At 43.4% G+C, this 20,644-nt stretch overlaps 1 protein-coding gene across 2 annotated transcripts; it reads right to left on the reverse strand.

Moving 5' to 3' along the window:
* Positions 1-615: 615 nt before the first annotated feature.
* LOC1276687 (tryptophan 5-hydroxylase 1) lies at positions 616-19,908 on the reverse strand. 2 transcript variants are annotated; one of them, XM_061649159.1, is made up of 8 exons: positions 19,671-19,908; positions 2,802-3,126; positions 2,574-2,739; positions 2,409-2,459; positions 1,826-2,107; positions 1,394-1,753; positions 1,110-1,326; positions 616-1,044 (listed from the first exon to the last, which is right to left on the reverse strand). In XM_061649159.1, the coding sequence occupies exons 2-8, from the start codon at positions 2,962-2,964 to the stop codon at positions 970-972; spliced, it is 1,314 nt and encodes a 437-aa protein (XP_061505143.1). In that variant the 5' UTR covers positions 2,965-3,126; positions 19,671-19,908; the 3' UTR covers positions 616-969. The 2 variants fall into 2 exon arrangements, with proteins under 2 accessions (XP_061505143.1, XP_061505142.1); XM_061649158.1 differs by lacking the exon at positions 19,671-19,908 and adding an exon at positions 5,402-5,695.
* Between the last annotated feature and the right edge of the window lie 736 nt (positions 19,909-20,644).

Genomic DNA, 20,644 nt, shown 5'->3' on the forward strand with positions numbered 1-20,644 from the left:
GAAGACTACTTCAAGAATTACAATTATAACAATTTTATACATAAAAAAGGGTTAATAATAAAAAATGAGTATTTATTTATTCACCCAGCTATTGACAAAGCAGGAAAATGAGATACATACAAGTATTTATTAATTTCATTAACCTCACATTAAAAACATGCCCTCGCACCTGAAGTAATTTTTATTCAAAATGGCCGGAAACATAGATTGAAGAGGTAATAATTATATTTCAAAAATTTAATTTATTTACAAATAGTTTTAATATTTTATATTCTCTACTCATTGGAAATGTTACTCCAATTGAAAGCTTTTGGGGTGTTTATGAACTTCCTTCTTTAGTAATAGATTCATCTTAAAGCAATTAATGCACAATGTACACTGGTTGGTCGCAAAACTGTAATAAAAATGCTGCTTGGGAATATTTTAAAGGATGTAACGCTTCTCCAAGATAACGGAAAGGGCTGAGCCTTATTTATACCAATTTTATAATCAAATCAATCTTACAAAGCAAATCATAGTTTTCTTAATGCACATAAACTTAATTTGCAACACGCGCTCGACATTATTATCTGGATATTTAAAATGAGTGCGAACAATTGAAACAAAAACCCCGCATTGCCGTTTATCTCAACTTGTTGCTTTACGCATTTTATTCATTGGATTGTACAGAAAAGGTTAAGAGTTATTTTACAGTTCACATCTAATCATGACATATAGATTATCTTTTCTTTCACTGAATGTTGCCCAACAGCCACTGCCCATTCGTTGATTGTATAGTTAAGGAAATTTGAGTCATTTTGCAAGAGACGGCAATCGAATTACGGCAACGCTCTGACTAGCTTCTCGCCCACCAACCTCCACCTTTCCACCGTTCACCATTGTCTTTTTATTGTACATTTTGTGTAAACGTGTTGCAGCATGCAGGACGAACTAATGTTTCGTTTCTTCTCCAGTTCCCTTTGAGCGTTTCTACTCTTTATTGGGTGTACTTGAAGTCTGCTCGGGTCCGTCGGGTTCTTCCGGATTAAGTGTTTTATCGCACACCTTCAAGAAGAGCAAGCATTTAGTAAAACCATAATACATTGAAGTACTGCTTTTCATACACTCACATGCAAACTGCTCGACAGCAGCTTCTCAATCTTTTCCACGTCCAGGTTTTCATCCATCGCGGACACCTTCTTCAGGGCGGACGAAACAATGCTCAGATCACCGCGCAGCTCACTCACGACGGCCGTGATCTTCTTCGCATTGCTCAGCACCTCCACCGTTTGCGTGTACGGATTGTACCGCACACCGAACGGGCGCTGAATGGTGTCCGCATAAGCCCTGTACAAAGCGACGGAAATGCTCTTAATAAGACAAGAGATGAAAAAGAAGAAGCCCCTTTCATCACCTCATCTTCTCCTTCGCCTCCTCGAACGAGTCCGTGTAGTAGTACGCGTTCTGGTACGCTGTGATGATGCACTCCTCCTGGCACGTCACCTCCGGATCGAACCGCTTGATCTTATCCGTCGTGGTGATTGCGTGCTGCAGCTCCGCCACCGACGAAAGCAACCCGGCCCCAAACACCTTAAAGCTGCCATCTTGCTGACGGCACAGCCCAAACTCGACCGTGAAGAAGTACAGCGTCGCCAGCTTGTTAATATCCTCCTCGGACGCACCGAGCGAAGCGAGCCCAATCTCCTGCGAAAACTGCGCAAAGCTCGAGTTGGCTAGGAGCGGCATATGCCCGAGCAGCTCGTGACAACAGTCGCTGGAAATACAAAATTTCAAATTATACACGCACCCAATCAGAAACACTGTATAATTCGAAATTTCAATTTACGGTTCGGGCGTGTAGAACGGATCGGACGAGTGGCGGATGTACTGGGTGCAGTGGAACACCCGGAACGCCAACCCGGACAGGAAGTCGCGCGGTGAGAGGTAACCGGCAACGGGGCGGATTTGGAAGCCGGTTTTGCGCTTCAGAAACACGTTGATGTCCTGCAGCTGGGGCAGATTGTCCTCCCGGTAGCCGCAGTACTTCACCAGCTCGGGCCAGTTCTCCAGATACTCCGGCACGGCGTGCTTGATGTAGAGCTTGTGCAGCTCACGGAACACCGTACCCCTTTAACGGAAAGAAACGGGAAGGGAAAAAGGTTTAGCACCTCACCAAAACAACCACAAGGATCCTAAGAGCGTCTTAATAGGAAAGATGAGTTCTTGGGCGTAACTTAATTAACCCGTTTGAATGGGACACTCGTTAGACGTAGCACTGGATTGATTACACCATCATCCGTTTGGAGTTAACGTCCCTTCCGACAGGATGTTGAGAGTTTCCGGTGTGTTCTTTTCGGTGCCTCAATCGATGCCTTAAGCAAAGGGGGAGTGATATGCAAAGTCATTGGCAAAGTGTAAATCTAATTTACCAGGTTTTGATTTCCTCCGGTGTGTACTGAACTCTCGGGATGGGACTGCCACTGTTTGGTGTCCGAGGACAAGGAAGCAATAGGAACAAGAGCAAGAGTTCCATGATTAGAAAAAGTCTGGCCTGGCAGCAAAAGTCCTCCCTTCCAACCGAACGGCACACTTACTGCTTGTAGGAGTTGGCAATGGCCGCAAACTGCTCTCGACGCTTGCGGTACACCGGATCCTTAAACCCGGGATGGTCCGCATCCAGCTCGCTGCCATACATCAGCACGTTCTGCGCCCGGTCCAGGTCGGATATCTTCCGCGGGAACCAATGCATCTCGCCGAAATCTGTCGTTCAAGTAGCGTACACCGTTAAGCAAGAACATGTTGAAAAGTCCAAACTCACTTACCGAAACTACCACAAGCGGACAGTGGCGTTGGCGGTGGTCCATCGCTGCTAATCTGGGCGGCGTAGTTAACCGACTGCACTTCGCGCTTTAGCAGTCGCAGCACCTGCTCGAGCCGGTTGGCATCACACTCGATGTCGACCAGGACGTCCGCACTGTCGCACATTTCGCCGCTCTTGTTCAGCTCCACGTGCAGCACGTTGATGCCGAGCTCCTGGAACACGCGCAGCGCACTGGCCAGACCACCGATTTGGTTCTTCAGCGTGAAGATGATCGACGTGCGGTCGGATCCGTTGCGCTCATTGCCATTGCTGTGGTCGGCCGATTTCTGCATTGTTGGGGGTGATACAGATAGGGTCGTTACATTCGGTTGAGCGCGTTTCATGTAAGAACTAACTTGTGGGACATTTGGTTGTAAGTATACATAAGGTAATTGGCCAGCATTTGAATGCGCCTGAAGGTATGTAATTGGAAAAATTATATAATGTTCTTATTTCTCTCGCTAAGTTGTCTCCATTAACTTGGTAATGAGTAACAAGTAATGACCTAAATCTGGATCTTGTTGTACATTAATTTATAACACATATAATTTCATTTACTAGTTTACTATACTATACCCAGTTTACTATAGAGGTAAAAATATTTGGTATTGACTATCCGTGCAATGACATTTAGGAAAATGATTTGTCGATCTTGCTATTGAACAGTTGGTTCCCATCATATCACTAAACAATCTAATGAAAATAGAGAACGTTCAACAATAATTGAAATTAGCTCATGCGAAGCTTTTTATGAAAAGTTTGTTAGGTTAAACGTGTTTGAAGATATTCTCTTAATTTGTTTTGATGTTCTGAAGCACACACATAATGTAAATGTCACAGATCCACCAGGTAGCACAATAGTGCTAAAATTTTGAGTTTTAAATATTAAAAAAAAACTGGTATACAGTCGTAGCCGCTAATCTTTTGACTCTAACTCCCATATTTTTGTCTCTAAAGCACGCGTTAGAGCCCCAGTGAATTTGAAAGTGAAATGAAATGAAGTTGAGTGTGAAAATTTTGAGTTTGTCTGGTATTTTTGATTATTTTTTATCAGAATATTGCTTTTAGTACAGCAAAAGAAAGGACATTCGATTCTCCAACTATGTAAACTGTAAAAAAAAAATTGATTTATAAATTAAATGCATTTCTATGTGAATCCCCTCTTTGTTCAAGGCACAAAAATAATGGTCAGCAGGGAATTACAAGGAAATGCATTTAGTTAAGTATTTCAATATGTTTTAAATAGACTAAATAGTCGGGGAATTGATTATCCTTTCTTTTGATGTACGATATGCCCTATTCTGAAAAATGTTCAATGAAATATAGCAGGTCTAAAAACGATCTTAACGTGCCAATTTTTTACAACGTTTCACAATTTTTGCCTCAAAGTCATCCTTTTTTTTACAGTGCACCTACATTTTTGACTCTAATTACTCAGTTTTTTGTGTAATTTTTATAATATCTGAAAACTGTTTTCATATTTGTAAAATCAAAATGATTCCTACAAGAGTAAAAAAAAATTGACCTGCAGACAAAAATAAATGCGTTAGAGTAATAAATTGATGCGTACTGTTAAAAATTGATGCCTTATGGCCAAAATTTCGTGGCAACGACTGTTAATAAACGTGAACTGCAATTTAAATTTGGATTCCGTTATGATAGTTACATTGCAAGGCCTAACAGAGACAATCCTAAAGAAATATAAGACTTTTCCTTGCAAGTCCTCTTTATGCTGGTTTTCAGCAATACATGTAGTTATCAATACATATTATTTCTGACTTCCATTTATAAATTCTGGAAAAAGCTGAAAAAGCAAAAAGTAGGCTCTATATAAAACTGTTTTAGTGTATTATGTTAGACAGCTCACAACAAACAAAAATGTTTGTGTTGTATTTGTTTCACTTGCACTTGTTTTGTAACACAGTACAGACAAACTAACACCGCTTTCATCTACCGTCGGAATACTCGTAACAGTTCACGAGCATTAGTATCAAATAGGACAGTAGAGTAGAGTGAAGTCAAATTTTAAACTATTCACAAAATTACTGTTGAAGGGTGACTCGTTTGTCAATTGAAAAGGTTGTGATTTTAAGCAACATTGTATAAATTTATTCAATAACTTATTTTCCAGTTTCTAGGCTGGTTCATACGAGGAAAAGTAATCGTCAATCTTCACTAATTTACGATTTCTTGTAGATATCGTATCATTTCAATATCCTTTACGAAGTCTTCCTAGCAAACACCTGTTGCGTATAAACGCCGTAAAATGTTAACTGTAATTTTTTCACAATTCTCTTGGACTCAGATTATAAAATGAAAACTATGGAGAATTAATCACACAAACCATCACTTAAGATAAAAAGCCAAAAAAGTCTAGAGGTACCGTCCATGCAGTAATGATCATATTGCTCCTCTCCAGAGTATCACAGATCACACCAACACGTTTTTGCACACTTAATCCTTCAGAAAGCTTCGCCAAGAGTCTTCAAAAAATGCACCAAATGTCTCTGTTGTTGGGTCAGTTTTAACAACATGCAACACTTATGAGGAAGCGATAATTACAGCAAATTCCTTCCGCCGATGTAACGGGCTGCCCTCCTTAACGGCCCACTCCTGATCGCCGCTATGGTACAGCCATAATCCCAATAATCCTTTGCCGGAACCACTCATCGTTTTTGCACACCTGAGGGGGGAACAAAAAGTCCAACCGAAAACACTTATTGCACTTCGCAAATCCCGTTGACAAACAGAAATGTTCACTGTAGCAATCCCAGAAAACAGTGTCCAATGTGCCCTGCGAAAAACGACGACACAGCACGCACGACGCACTCGTATCAACTGGTGAGCTTTCCAATCACTAGTGGCGCTTTTATACCTTCTGCCCCAAACGGTGGCAGGATTCTGCCGCCATCCTACGCAGAAAGAAGCATCCCAATTGGGTGGGGATTGGGGTCGGCCTGTTTGTAGGCACACAGGTCAGGAGGGTGGAACGTGGTGTAGAGACATACATATATATTCTAGCTTTGCTTACCGATTCATTCTCAGTCAGCACACCCTTCCAGTTCCCTCCTTCTGGAGCACGTTCGGAACGAAACCAGCATAAAATCGTCCGCTTCCCTTCCCAAGTGATATCCTAACCGTTTACAGTGTGTGTTTTTTTTCTACTCATCCTCATCCTGTGCACGATGGATGTGCCGGTTCGATGTTCTTTCCCATCGGACGGTCCTTAAGAAAATTTTGCACTACTCCCAACGGCGTACCACCACCACCACCACCACGATTGGCTGAATCACGATAATGTCAGGAATAATCTAAACTTTATCGTCGAGGTGATTTTATGCTGGTCGTTCTTGTGTTTGTTGCTGGAAAGGATGGGTGGATGAGTCGGGCGGTGAGCAGCTTCGAGCGGTTGATTATGACGAGCCGAGGATAGGGAGGCATTGAGGCATCGAAGGCAAAATAATGACGAATGATGGAATCGTTCACTACCGTTGGGACTAGTGATGGGTAAATTCAACAAAAATCCGGAATCGCTTCCGGATGACTCCGCCAAAATTGGAAGCGATTCCGGAAGGTAGGTGCGAAACTCCGACCTCGGAGCCGTCCGGAGCCGTTCGGAGCCGTCCGGAGCCGCTAGTCGGCAGCCGGAGCCGGTCGGAGCCGTCGGAGCCGTCGGAGCCGTCCGGAGCCGTCGGAGCCGTCCGGAGCCGTCGGAGCCGTCCGGAGCCGTCGGAGCCGTCCGGAGCCGTCCGGAGCCGTCCGGAGCCGCTAGTCGGCAGCCGGAGCCGTCGGAGCCGTCCGGAGCCGTCGGAGCCGTTGGAGCCGTTGGAGCCGTTGGAGCCGTCGGAGCCGTCCGGAGCCAGCCGGAGCCGTCCGGAACCGGCGGAGCCGTCGGAGCCGTTGGAGCCGTTGTAGCCGTCCGGAGCCGTCGGAGCCGTCGGAGTAGTTGTAATAGTCGGAAGCATTCTGAAGCGCATTAATTTCCCGATATTAGTGATAATTTTATTGTAAAAAACAGCTAACGAGTAAAAAAAGAGTCTTCTTCATTTATTGATATGAAGTTTTTTTGTGTGTTTTTTTTTCAAAAATAAAGCCAAAAATAATTGTTTGCTCCGTATATATACATAGGAAAAAAAAAATGAATCAAATTAGGAGGTCAAGGAGCAATAGAACTATGACGGGAGGTGGGTTTGATAAAATACGAACGAGGCAGACGAGTGTAATTATGGCAGTTTTGCACGGTTGTTTACATCGACTAACGTGTATGGTTTAGACCGCACTTGTTTTTTTACCGAATAACATGATGGCACATGGACAAGACAAAGAATATAACTATCAATCATCCGTCCATCTTTTATGAAAATAAAGATCAATAATAGTTTGATTCATAGTTTTTCCCTATATATACGGAGCAAACAATTGTTTTTGACTTTATTGTTTAAAAAAAATCCAAAAAAAACTTCAGAGCAATAAATGAAGAAGACTATTTTTTTACTCGTAAGCTGTTTTTTAAAATGAAATCATCGCTGATATCGGGAAATTAATGCGCTTCAGAAGACTTCCGACTATTACAACGACTCCGACGGCTCGAACTGGCTCTGTCGGCTTCGACGGCCCCGACGGTCCCAACGTCTCCAACCGGTTCCGTTGGCTCCAACGACTACGACGGCTCCGTCGGCTCCGGACGGCTCCGACGGCTCCAGCTGCCGACTAGCGGCTCCAGATGGCTCCGGACGGCTCCGACGGCTCCGGACGGCTCCGGACGGCTCCGACGGCTCCGGACGGCTCCGACGGCTCCAACGATTCCGGACAGCTCCAACGGCTCCAACGGCTCCAACTGCCCCGAGGGCTCCGGACGGCTCCGACGGCTCCAGCTGCCGACTAGCGGCTCCAGATGGCTCCGGACGGCTTCGACGGCTCCGGACGGCTCCGGACGGCTCCGACGGCTCCGGACGGCTCCGACGGCTCCAACGATTCCGGACAGCTCCAACGGCTCCAACGGCTCCAACGACTACGACGGCTCCGTCGGCTCCGGACGGCTCCGACGGCTCCAGCTGCCGACTAGCGGCTCCAGATGGCTCCGGACGGCTCCGACGGCTCCGACGGCTCCGACGGCTCCGGCTGCCGACTAGCGGCTCCGGACGGCTCCGGACGGCTCCGACGGCTCCGGACGGCTCCGGACGGCTCCGACGGCTCCGGACGGCTCCGACGGCTCCGGACGGCTCCGACGGCTCCGGGCGGAATCGACGGTTTGAATTTTTCGGAATCGGAGCCGGAGTAGCAATGCTCGGAAGCGATTCCGAGCCGTGGGTGCGATTCCGGCTACCCATCACTAGTTGGGACAAACTTATCAACGTTTCAACGTGTGATCGTTTTGTGAGTGCTGAGCGACTTACAGTGAAACTGTTAGGATGTATTGCAATTGCTGTCATTAAGGTGGAAAACAATAAAATGAACGTTCCAAGACGTTTAATTGTGCCGTGTAGACATTGATTAGTTGAGGGAAGTTGCGTTTATGAGGTTTTAAAACTGATTCAAACTGAAGGAAGAACACAGACTTTGGATGCAAAATGTATCTAATTCTTTACCTAAAACCCCTTTCAACCTATCGTTTGCTAGCTACTAGATAGACATTAGAAAGCCCTTCCTTCTTCCTTCCCACCCTGGTGTTGGACAACTGGCACCAACATTGTAAATCATCCACCCAGCAACAGGACCGCAACAGTGAAACCAGCGGACTAGGAATAAAAAAGAAACCGAATCTCATCTCCCGAGCCCTCGAGTGTTTATCTACCGGCTCGAGTACTTACCGTCAACCGTTCTGTATAAAATCACTATTTGTTCCCCATTGCTTGGCGCCATTTATTCTTAGAACTCGTACGCTCACACACACGCATGGAGCAGGATAGCCAAAAGGGAACAGGAACATTTGCTTCCCTTTCGTCCAGTCCTCCCAGCGAGGGAACAAAAGCGTCCCGCCGAGGTTCTCGAGGAGTTTCGGTCCTGCCGCATCTGCGTCACCGCGAACGGAGTGTAGAATTAATTTCTTCTCACTATTGTGCTGCTCTTCGGTAACTTTTAACTTATACTAAAGAAGCGTTTTGCTGACCCTTTTTTCTTCTCTTCTCCCACCGTTTCCCCGAGCAGCAAACGAACCGAATGGGTGTAAGGGTCGTTGGTTTTTGGTTAATTTCGCAGCTATCGTTCCGTGCTTCCGTGCTGTGTTTGAAGGGAAGACACTGGAGAAGCGGCCGCTTTGAAGAACGGAACGCTGAAGCGCACTTAAACGACCACAAGCGTGCACTTCGCCAAAGGAAAGGGCAGACAAACACAAGACACGCTTCAATCGCTTCCCTTGCAAAATAAAGGAACCACAGGGGAGAGAGTTGAGAGCATGTGTGGAGCCCGGGCAGTGGATAATGATAGTGATGATAAGGGAAAACCATGTTACAATGCTGCTACTGCTGCTGCCTAGTCACACATTTCCACTTGTTGCTGACTGAATCTTCTGGTTGGTGTGTAGGGTTTGTTTGGGAACACACAGAGCACGGAAAGCGGAAAAGTGGAGAAGCGTGTTGGGAAAATAAAACCGTAGCCCTGTGGCACAAGGCCCGTCCGTCAGTCAGCGGTGTTTCGAGCTGTGGGTTTTGTTCTTTGCCCATTCCAGCAGATAGGTTTGATTTCTGCTTCCTGCTTCGGGTGCTTTGGTACGGGTGTTTGAATAGAGGGAAGCAATTCGAGACTGACGATTGGAAAAACCGTCCAAGAACGGTATCTTAGGAAAGGAAAAGCGCACTGAGAGATTGCGAGTTGATTTTACTGATTTCTTTCCTGCTGAGCGTCAGCGCCAGGTTGGCTTTAGGGTGTGAGATCGATTGACGACTTTGATTTGGCAGGAGCAGGAGATAAACTCCATTCCCGTTTCCCACCGCCCGTTCACACTGTCCAGTATCCAGTGGATGCACTTAATGTAACGACTTCTTGGTGGATCGTTCCGCGATAGTGGCGTGGAACGCGTAGGACGTGCGATAAACGCTAATTCATGAATATATTCATCAAGCAAGGGGTTGTGTAGATGTGGTTCACTATTCCGTGCGGAATCAACTGGTTGGCGAGCCTTGCCGTTGCGTCTTGTCCGTTCAAGTGAGGAAGGAAAGGTTTCTTAACGAACCTCACATTGATTGATGATCCTTGAATGCTACCAAGCTTGATATGTAAACTGAAAGGCATTCTTAAAAAAAAGACCTCTTTTACGCTGTGTTGGAAAGCATTTTGAAATTCTTATACTAAGAAACATTAAAAGGGGCTTAGAGCAGTAAATCTTTCATCAAACTCTTGTGTGGCATGATGATATAAATGAAACAAACCAACAGATTTACACTACATAATTTGTAGCCTATTTGCAACAAAACTGTTGAAAGGAATTTACCCAATTATATTTTCCGCACCGAGTCTGAACTCGTTGGGAAGCGCCAAGACAGGAGGATTTTACCGTCCGACTTGGCTTGGAACAGACAAACAACTTAGTCTTTGAGTTCTTGTGCTTGAAAGTCGATTTATTCATGCTTATTCCTAACTTATATACTAATTTTCTGCTGATCGATCGCGATCAGCAGTTTTTTATTTGGTCGATATTGTTTACATTAGATTTGCTTACAATTGTTTTCGTTCGGTCGGTCAGTTCCCAGGCCGTGATGACCTAATTATGCGGCGCTGTCATCAACATCCTGACCCCCGTAATTCCTCGTAGAGGGGTTACTATTTGGTGACGGTTTAAACGGCGGGGGGCGTAAAGTGTACATTTTAGCTCGTACTTGTTTGATAATAAATGCTATGGTTATTCCTAATATTAAAGTGGCGACGCAGGCTATTGTACTTGTAATTATTATGAGGTAGAGCTGATCCATATTTGTTTCTTCTTTTTGCTCTGCGCTTAAATTCAGTATTTTGGCCAGCGGCTTGAAATACATTTTTGTTTCTACAGCTTCAATTTTCATGGTTGGCTGGATTTCTATGTTCTTGGTCTGTATTTTACAGTCTTGGCTAAGTGTTATTACCCCAGCTTGATACGCGGGATGTGTCAGTGTTTTGTTACATTTGAGGTATATTTCGTTAGGATGAGAAGAGTAGTATAGGATTTTGTTCGGCTGGGAGAGCTTTACAAATTTGGTTATTGAGTTTTTAATTGGTTTTATACCACACAAGCATTCTGTTTTTATATGTCTGAAAGATGAGGATATACAATCCAAATCTCTTCTAACGGCTACATCGGAGGACACGTGATGAGTGCTATTGTATCGCGTAATATCTGTAGGGTATATATAGTGTATATCGTTTATAGCTATTACATTTTCATCTAAGTCCAGAGTTGTAAAGTTTTTTAGGTTTGGTATTACAGTGATATGGAATATTTCGAATCTCTCTTGCGAAACGATGACGTTTTCAATATGTACTATTATTTCTCCCCTAAATAACTCTTTGCTAGAAATTCGGGGGTGGTCAAGAATTATATACCCATCGGGTAACCTTGATTGTATCTTCTCGGAAATTTTCGTCGAGTCGAATATGCTAAGGGGCTGGATTTCTAACTCTAGATACCTTGTCGTAATGTATTGTACTATGTCTTCAGCTAGCATGATTGTTTCTGTGACATGCTTTATAAGTACGTTTTTTTTGTTTTCATTGAAGCTTTTATTAAGACTCTTAATACCTTCGTTCATGTGGTCTATTTTCATATTAAGTTTGTTTCTAAGTCTGTCACCCTGCTTGATTTTATGAGTCATGTCTTCCGATATATGTTTCAATTTCTGGTCTTCAGAAGCTCTAAAGAGGGCTAACTGTTCGTCAATATCGTCTTCTCCAAAAAGAATACCTTTCAAAAATCCAAATATGCCGCTAGATCGTTTGGTTCGTCTTTTTACTGCGGTCTGTGAGAGTTGAAGTGCGTGTCGAATGTTTTGTTGTAATGTCAATTTCAAATTTAGAAGATTAGTGTCCATGTCGCTCAGTGCCTTGAATACTGTGGTCACCTCTTTCTCCATTGTCAGTAAAGTCTCTGTGTCATTTTCGGGGTGTATTTTCGTGTGGAAGGTTGTTTCCCACACACCCCTTTTCAAGAGAAGCGTTCCTTCGTGGTCGAAGAATATACCAGCTTCTTCAACTGGTTTAACTGAAAGATTGTCTGTTAGTTTCCATGCGGCTAACAGGCTTATAATGCATAGATACCGGGCCATTATAAGGTTTTACGAGATGCTTCCTCCTTTTTGCAGGAGGAGTTTTTAATTGTTCAGCTAATTTCTTGACGTAGGCGATGTTGACCGGTTTTTTAACTCCCCACGAAGGTACGTCTGCAATTTTCTTGCCCTTTACTTCTAGTACTGATAAGTTGATCACAGGGCGTTTGTATTCGCCGTTTTCAACTTTAATCTTTGCGGATCTAACTTGCCCGTCTTTAGCGGGATAAACTTCTACTACCCGGCCCTTTAACCACCTACCCACGCGTTGTTCGTCTGGGAAGACGACTATGTCATCAGGTTGTATTGGGTCTGAGCGTTCTATCCACTTTTCTCGTTTGGCTAATGTTGGGAGGTACTCCTTCAACCAACGTTCCCAATAGTTTTGGGTGATAACTTGTGCCTTCTTCCAGTTGTTTCTGCTAGCTTCAGCTGCTGAAATCCCGGCTGGCGTAGGTTCGGCCTCTCCGGAACACCCTATCAAGAAGTGAAACGGTGTGAGAGGTTCGTCGTCTTCAGTTTCGAGGGGGATGTGAGTAAGAGGTCTATTATTGAGAATAAATTCGATCTCGATAAAGGCCGATCTTAATACTTCTTCTGGCATATTATCGTTGGTTGCACATCTTTCGATGAGTTCCGTTATTTGCCTGTTTGCCCCAACGAAGTTTGTACCATTGTCACTGTATATGTGACAAATCTTTCCACGCCTATGCTGCACATTTTTTAGGCACATTATGAAGGAATTTGTACTTAAGTCTTTAGCGATTTCTAAATGTATAGCGCGCGTTGTCATACACGTGAATATCGCTCCCCATCTTTTTTCTACCCTTCTTCCGATTGACACTGTCATGGGTCCAAAGTAATCTACACCTGTATGGGTGAAGGGTTTTTTGAACACAGCGGCTCGGCTTTCTGGAAGGGGGGCCATCATCGGGGCAATGGGACGTGCGCGTTCATTTTTGCAACGCTGGCATTTGCTGATCACGCTTCTTACCACGGCCCTAAGGTCGATTACCCAAAACCTTTGCCGGATTGCCGCAATAACTGCTTCCATTTTTTTATGCATATAGCGTTCATGATAGTGCTGTATGATCAATTCTGTCACGTGATGCCTCTTAGGTAATATTATGGGTTGTTTCACGTCATCGGAGAGGTAGCATATATTTGCTAATCGTCCCCTTGCTCGTAGTAGTCCTTCTATTACTTGTGGATTGAGATTCTTTATTGTGCTGTTTTTAGAGACTTGTCCATTGAGTGAAAGCTGAACTAAATCATCTTCGTATATCTCCCATTGTGCCTTTTGCAATAGGAGTTTTTCTGCTTTATCCAGGTTTTCCTTTTCTACTATCGGGGAAAATGCTAATCGCTTGACCTTGCTTTTCAAAAATTCTATATATTTTAAATTGATTGCCAGTGATCTCTTCAGTCTTAGCCAATTTGAACACCATTCGGTTTTTATAAAGTTGAATGTTCTCTTCTCTATGGTTTTAATCATAAGATTTGGACGGATTTCTTCATGAGTAATGATTAGCTTGGGGTCCCTATATTCAATTTCCCTTTGTTTAAGAAATACTGGGCCCTTCAGCCATATAGATTTTCTTGTAACTACCTTGGTTGCTTCGTCTGCAGGATTACTTTCGGAGGAGACCCACTTCCATTGACTAGCATTGGTAGTATCTAAAATCTCTCCAATTCTTACCGCCACAAATTGTTTGTACTTTTGTGGATCGGCATTGATCCATCCTAGGACGGTTTTGGAATCTGACCAATAATAGTCCCTATCAGTGGTAATTCTTAATTCCTCCTTAACAGTCTCGGCGAGTCTGACTCCGAGTACTGCTGCTTGAAGTTCCAGCTTAAGAATTGAGAGTGGTTTTATTGGTGCCACTCTCGTTTTTGCCGCCACTATGTTTACGTCAATCCCCTTTTCTGTTAATGTTCTTAAGTACACTACTGCTGCGAACGCTTTCTCCGAAGCGTCAACGAAAGTGTGTAACTCAGTTACTTCGATATTGCTAGCCACCGAGTAGCATCTAGGTATTTGTATGTGTTCTAGTTCCTTTATTCTTTCCTTCCATCTTTGCCATTGTTCCATTATGCGTTCTGGTACTGGGCTATCCCAATCCAGTTCTGTTTTCCAAATTTCTTGGATGATGACCTTCGCTTGCGTAGTATAGTTTGCCGCTAGCCCCAATGGATCATATATATTCATCAAGTAGGCTAGCATTTCTCTTTTTGAAATTATGGAACACGGGGTATGCTTAAGCTTATACCTTAACACATCGTTTGTTTTGTCCCAGTATTGCCCCAAAATTTTCTCAAAATTCATATCTTTATTAGAGATGTGCAGCAGCTCTTGTTGTGAGGATCTATCATCTGGGATGCTTCTTATTACCTCCTGACAGTTAGAAACGAAATTTCTCATAAAGAAATGCGCTCTATCATGTATGAGGCAAACCTCGTTAATAGTCTTGATTGCATCATTGATAGTCCGAAAACTATCAAGATAATCATCAACATAGTGGTTTTTTACTATTGCTTCCACTGCAGTGGGGTATTTGTCTTTATATTTTAAGGCGTTTTCATTTTTAACGAACTGGGCACAAGCAGGAGAGCATGTGGCACCGAAGGTCATAACGTTCATAACGTATACTTGGGGTTCGTTGCGTGGATTATCCCTGAATAAAAATCGTTGAGCCACTTGATCTTCTTTGCGGATCCGTATCTGATGGAACATCTCCTTGATGTCCCCTGAACAGGCGATAGGGTATTCGCGAAAGCGGATTAATACTCCAAAAATTGACGTAGTGGCGTCTGGTCCGGACAAGAGAGTAGAGTTAAGTGAAATCCCTTCGTTCTTTGCAGCTGCATCGAAAACCAGTCTTGGTTTTGGAGTTGGCTTATTTGGATTGATGACCATAAAATGGGGAATGTAATTGATCTTTGGATCTCTATTCAGCAATTCAAATGGTGTTAGTTTACGAGCGTAACCTTTCTGAACATAATCAGTAATTTGATTTTTATACCAGGTTTTCATCTCGTCATTACCTTTCATTTTCCGTTCTTGACTTTCGAGCCTTCTTAGCGCCTGTGCGTAGCTGCTTGGTAAGGATACATTGGGATCCTTCCAAAGTAGGCCAATCTCATACTGATTATTTGTATATTTCAGTGTGTCATTCATTACACTTAGGGCTCTTTCATGGTCCTTTGATTTTGGGGTGAATTTGGTTTCCCTTACGCCAAATTCTTCTGTTGAAAAAAACCTTTTCATCAGGTCCCTCATTGACTTTTCTTCCTCCTCTTTCTTATCCTGTATTGTGAAAAGATGTTGATTTTCTTTTGCATCACCATCTCTGCACTTTCCAAATACGACCCAACCAATGCGTGTTTTGTGTGCCACTGGTTCATTGGGCGCTCCTGATTTGGACTCCACAGCTTGCGTGTAATAAGCATGTGGAAGTCCTAACAGAATGGTGGGTTTAGCATTTTTGTAGCTTGAAATATTTACCGTCTTTAAGTGGGAAAATTTTCTCTTCAACACGTTTGCATTGATGCTTTGAGTGGGTAGGTCCAGTTCTTTTACTGTCCTAATGTCCTTGACATAAAGCAGCCTGCCGTTTGGACCTCTGAGTTTCAGAGATACCGACGTGCTTGTATCCTCTACCTGGTTGCATCCATTTGTCCACGAGAGTGTTAACGGCTTCCTTGGGCCATGCAGATTTAGTTTCTGTCTTAGGCTTTCTGTCATGAGGCTCGTTGAGGATCCTGGGTCTATCAATGCAAATGTTTCGATGGAGTTGTTTTCGTTATAGACAGTTATTGGCAGAACTTGAAATAGGTATTGTTCCGAGTTTTGATGAAAATTTAAATGTGCTTTTGACGCCGCGCCCATTGAGTTGAATTTTTCTTCATGCAATATGGTGTTGTGTCGTCGTCCACAACCATCCACTGTACACTGCGGCCTTGAGCGACAGTTAATGGCCGCATGGTTAGAGAATTTGCAGCAGTTAGTGCAAACGTTTTTCTCCTTCAGCATTTTCCATCTTTCGTTTACTGAGGCATTCTTTAGCTTGTAACAAGATATGGTTTCATGAGGACGGCTGCAAATTAGACAGCCTTTATTTGAAATTTGATGGCTGGCTGAATAGTGAGTATTCAGCCTCGCCGGTCTGTCTCTTTGACCACCTTCCATAGCAAGAAGTGTGATCGCCACGTCTTCTGTTGGTTTCAACCATTTGCTGAAATCTTTCAAGGTTTTGATTTTGTCACCTTCCTCGTTAAGTGAATCTCTGAGCCACCTGGTTTTAAGGTCCGGAGAGAGTTTTGCGACCAGATCTGTAAGGAGCCTTTGGTCCATCAAGTACTCCGTTTGGTTCAACATGGTCATATTTTCCACCATGTTATTCAGTGCGTTACAGAACTCAATAATCGAAGATGGATTTTCCAAAGATGCCCGTTTAACCACCATAAGGTCTTTTAGTAAGGCGTTAAAAATGCTAACTGGGTTGCCATATAACCTCCCCAATCTTTCCAAGATTGCATCCACGTTACTTGGGTTCAACATCAACCCGCTAACGGATCGCAATGCATCTCCCTTAAGGTGAATTTGGAGCCGTGTAAGGTTTTCCAAATTCGAAAATTTTTCTGTTCGAGTGGTTTCTTCGAACAGTAGTTTAAAACGAGGCCATGTTCTATAATTGCCATAGAAATCCGGAAGTTTTAAAACTGTCTTCTTGCGTGGAGCAAAACCCAAGTTTGCCATTTTATTTACGTTTGTTGTAAGTGTCTGTAGGTCGTCTTGTAGGTGAGTTGTGTCGGATTGGTTATGTATTTCTTCATTTCTTAATATGTCTTCTAGTCTTTCGATTTCCTTCTCACACCTTTCGTTTTCTTCTCTAGTTCTTTTTTCCGCTTCAGTTTTTTCTTTTAGTAGCCTCTCTGTTTGCATTAAGGCCTCCCTATTTCCCTTGCGTTCCTCAGCTATTGTGTAGCATTTTGGACACACATATTTTTTAACAGGACCTTCTAGCTTCAGACATTTGAGATGTAACCATCTGTCACACTCAATACAATTAACTTGTGTGTCCCACTCATCGGGGTTCTTGCATAGCTTGCAATTGCCTTTCGGGTTGCTTTTAAATATGATATCCATACTACTCACTTTGCGTAACCGGTGGATAAAGTAACTGGGCTGTCGCTGCCGATCTGGATGGGTGTCGTCGTGCCGTTGCTGCTCTTACAACGCCCCTGCTTGTCCTCCTCGAGTCGTCTTCAGGTGATCCCCCGCGGTGTCGTCAGTACCCCTGTCTTCTGGTCGCCTTCAGATCCGCTGCTTGGGTAGTATTGCCGCCACGGTTTTTCGTTGGATAATCGGGTCTTCCGGGGCGATGACCATTGGCTACCGATCACCGTATCAACACACGTCAATAAGCTGGACACGTACTACTCCACTAGTTCGCACTCTTATCAACACCTTTATGTTTGTGGTTTCCCGGAAATGCTAAAGCCGGATACGGTTTAGCTCGAAGATTTCTTTTTTGTATGCACGTCCCGTATTGTTACACTCCCCAACTGTTGATCTTTTCTTGATCCGCACATTTACTTGTGTTGTTGTAATTGGAGTACACTGCCGGTGCTTTACGGGAACGTCCGTAAACCGCGGTCGTTAGCGTCTTGTGGGTTTTATTACGTTCTCACTGCGAATGTGTGCCACACGCGTAATTGTTTACACTGCACTTTGTTACTAGTACGCTACGTAATGATTTTCGATCAGATGTTCTCAGGTCGTCCGTTTTAAACGCCCTTTCTGAGGTTGCGTTTCACTGCACACACACACCCCTTTTGTTTTGTTTACAAACCTGTGGTACGACCGAAACGATATAGCGAACGTCGTTTTTTTTTTTTTTTTTTTTTTTTTTTCACTGCACACACACACCCTTTTTGTTTTGTTTACAAACCTGTGGTACGACCGAAACGATATAGCGAACGTCGTTTTTTTTTTGCCACCGGTGTCTTTATTCAATCACAATATATCGGTGATCGTACGGCGCCTTACTGAATTCTGTCTCTGTACCTTGGACTTCTTAAGCACTGTTTCAGGCGTTTTTTGCACTCGTTTGGTTTGTTGCACTTTACGTTTTTGGATACTATTATACATTCGCGATGTTTTCCGCTTTTATGAACCTTCCTCCGTTGGAGCGCTGGTTGTTTTTCTCTATCGGTCAGGAATACGTTCGTCAAGATCGGAAGCTAACCTCCGACTTGTATGTTCCTGCCGACTCTGGGTTTCAAGATCGGAAGTTAACCTCCGACTTGTACGTTGCGAGGTCTCTACTAGTCCTCTCTGGAGCCACCATATATTTTCCGCACCGAGTCTGAACTCGTTGGGAAGCGCCAAGACAGGAGGATTTTACCGTCCGACTTGGCTTGGAACAGACAAACAACTTAGTCTTTGAGTTCTTGTGCTTGAAAGTCGATTTATTCATGCTTATTCCTAACTTATATACTAATTTTCTGCTGATCGATCGCGATCAGCAGTTTTTTATTTGGTCGATATTGTTTACATTAGATTTGCTTACAATTGTTTTCGTTCGGTCGGTCAGTTCCCAGGCCGTGATGACCTAATTATGCGGCGCTGTCATCAACACCAATACACTCAAATTAATTACAGTAACGAGACCTCCAATGTTCGGTTCAATGACTATTCAACACGCACTAGCTGCCACGTCATGCACAGATGACTGTCACATATCGAGCAAATGAGATCGAAACGATCGTTTCGCTCCATGCATGACGTTTCAGGTTTTTATATAAAACTTTGCAAATCATTCTAAATCACTAGAGTTTAACAGCAGGAATTTAAGTCATCGAAGAGTAGGAATGTATGGTTAAATGCTGCAGGACGGTCAAGAAAGACCTGTAATAACATAGCTAGAGGGACTTTAGCAGCTCTAGACACTATTGGCACTATGCGAACTGTTATAAACTTTTGTGAATAATGGAATTTGGAAAGATGAATGTTGATCACTCGATTTAGAATCATTTCAAACTGGAGGGTTGCAGTCTTGTAATCGAGATATTTGAACAATGAATTGATGATGTTTTAGTATGTTCACTTTGGAGTTCATTTTTGTACTTATATCAGTTCCTGAAAAAGGACTAGTATGCGTTTCATCCCATGACTGAGGCCTTCCCAAGTAATGTTTTTAGATTGGATTTATCAAGAGAATACTAAGAGAATCAATCTGGCTTTGCCGTCAGCTCCTTGAATGGTTCTGAGAACGGGTTTTGGTTTAGAAACAATTCCACAACAGCTATGGACTTGGGATTAGTTGTAGAACAGATTTGCATAAAAACTGATACACTGAGTAGGTATTGGTTCGAGATCACATCCAGAAATGGTATATGTTCGGCATCTAGGATCAGGATTGGTTATAGGTTTTAGGACTGGTAGTAGGTTTTAGGAGTAGTAGATGATTAGAATCAGCTTCTAGATCGGTTTCTATCATCTACTCTAGAGTTTCTATAATCTATATCGTAAAAGGGCCGATAGGAGTTTAATATCAGTTCCAGGCCTGGTATGTGTTTGAGATACCTACCTGGAGCCGTATGAAATTTGCATCAAGAACGGCATAGGTCCAAGATCAGCTTCACAGTCAGCAGGGATCAGTCACAGAACCGATATTCGCTCAGAAATAGTACCAATAGGGTCCAGAGGATAAGTCCTAGAATCGCTATGGCTTGGGTACCGGTTCCTAGAATGATATGGACTCAGAATCAGAATATAATGGTATGGATCCAGGACCAATATGGATGCAAGATCCGCACCACAGCTAATATGGATTCAGGATCAGGTCTAGTACCTCTATGGGATCAGAATTTTTGAGTCTTTTAAAAGAAATTGTTTGCTCACACTTGTAATTTGTTATATATCCCCGAAATGATTACCTTTACAAATTGCTATGTTTATTATTCTAAAGGATACTATTAGACTAAGACCATGCGGACCTGAGTTTTTTTTCTGTATGGAGGTTCTAGAAGTTCAAATCGCAAGTTTCCATCTTCCTACGCTTGATATTTGATAAATAAACCATCGAATGCTATTAGTAACTTATCTGAGTATCATAAATTCAAAATGATACTAAATTTATAGCAACGACTATTTGCGCCGAAATTCAAATCCAATTTACGTCACCTTCCGTGACAAACTTCACCATTTTTACCCCATTCAAAACAAGCAAACGTCCCATAAAACCAGTCCCGTCACCTGACATTCGTCCAGGTCCCTCAAAAACAAATCCCTTGCACACCATTCCTACCCTGGACGAAGGATTAGAAACGCTCAAACCGGCGTGTGCGCATGTGCGCAGCATTCCCCTTTGCCGCGATGCCATAATCGATACGCAAACGGCGCGCCTGGCACATGGTGGTTTACCGGGCAGGGCAGCACCAAAACACTCTCACTCTCAACTTCAGCGACGCACGGAGAAATCCTTGCAAAAAACGCTTCGCTCCCTTTCGCTCCTGCCTACAAGGTGTGGAAAAAACGTCACCACAGCAGGTTAATCTCTCT

This window comes from Anopheles gambiae, chromosome 2 (genome assembly GCF_943734735.2).
Source record: "Anopheles gambiae chromosome 2, idAnoGambNW_F1_1, whole genome shotgun sequence".
In the NCBI taxonomy this organism is placed as follows: Eukaryota; Metazoa; Arthropoda; class Insecta; order Diptera; family Culicidae; genus Anopheles; species Anopheles gambiae.

Excerpts from the sequence above, each read along its gene's own strand:
- LOC1276687 (XM_061649158.1), bottom strand. The coding sequence starts at position 5,509 with ATGAGTGGTTCCGGCAAAGGATTATTGGGATTATGGCTGTACCATAGC. Across the intron at positions 3,127-5,401 it reads ATCGGCGGAAGGAATTTGCT|AAATCGGCCGACCACAGCAA; the intron begins GTAATTATCGCT and ends CCAACAATGCAG. Across the intron at positions 2,108-2,408 it reads CCGGAGGAAATCAAAACCTG|GGGTACGGTGTTCCGTGAGC; the intron begins GTAAATTAGATT and ends TTTCCGTTAAAG.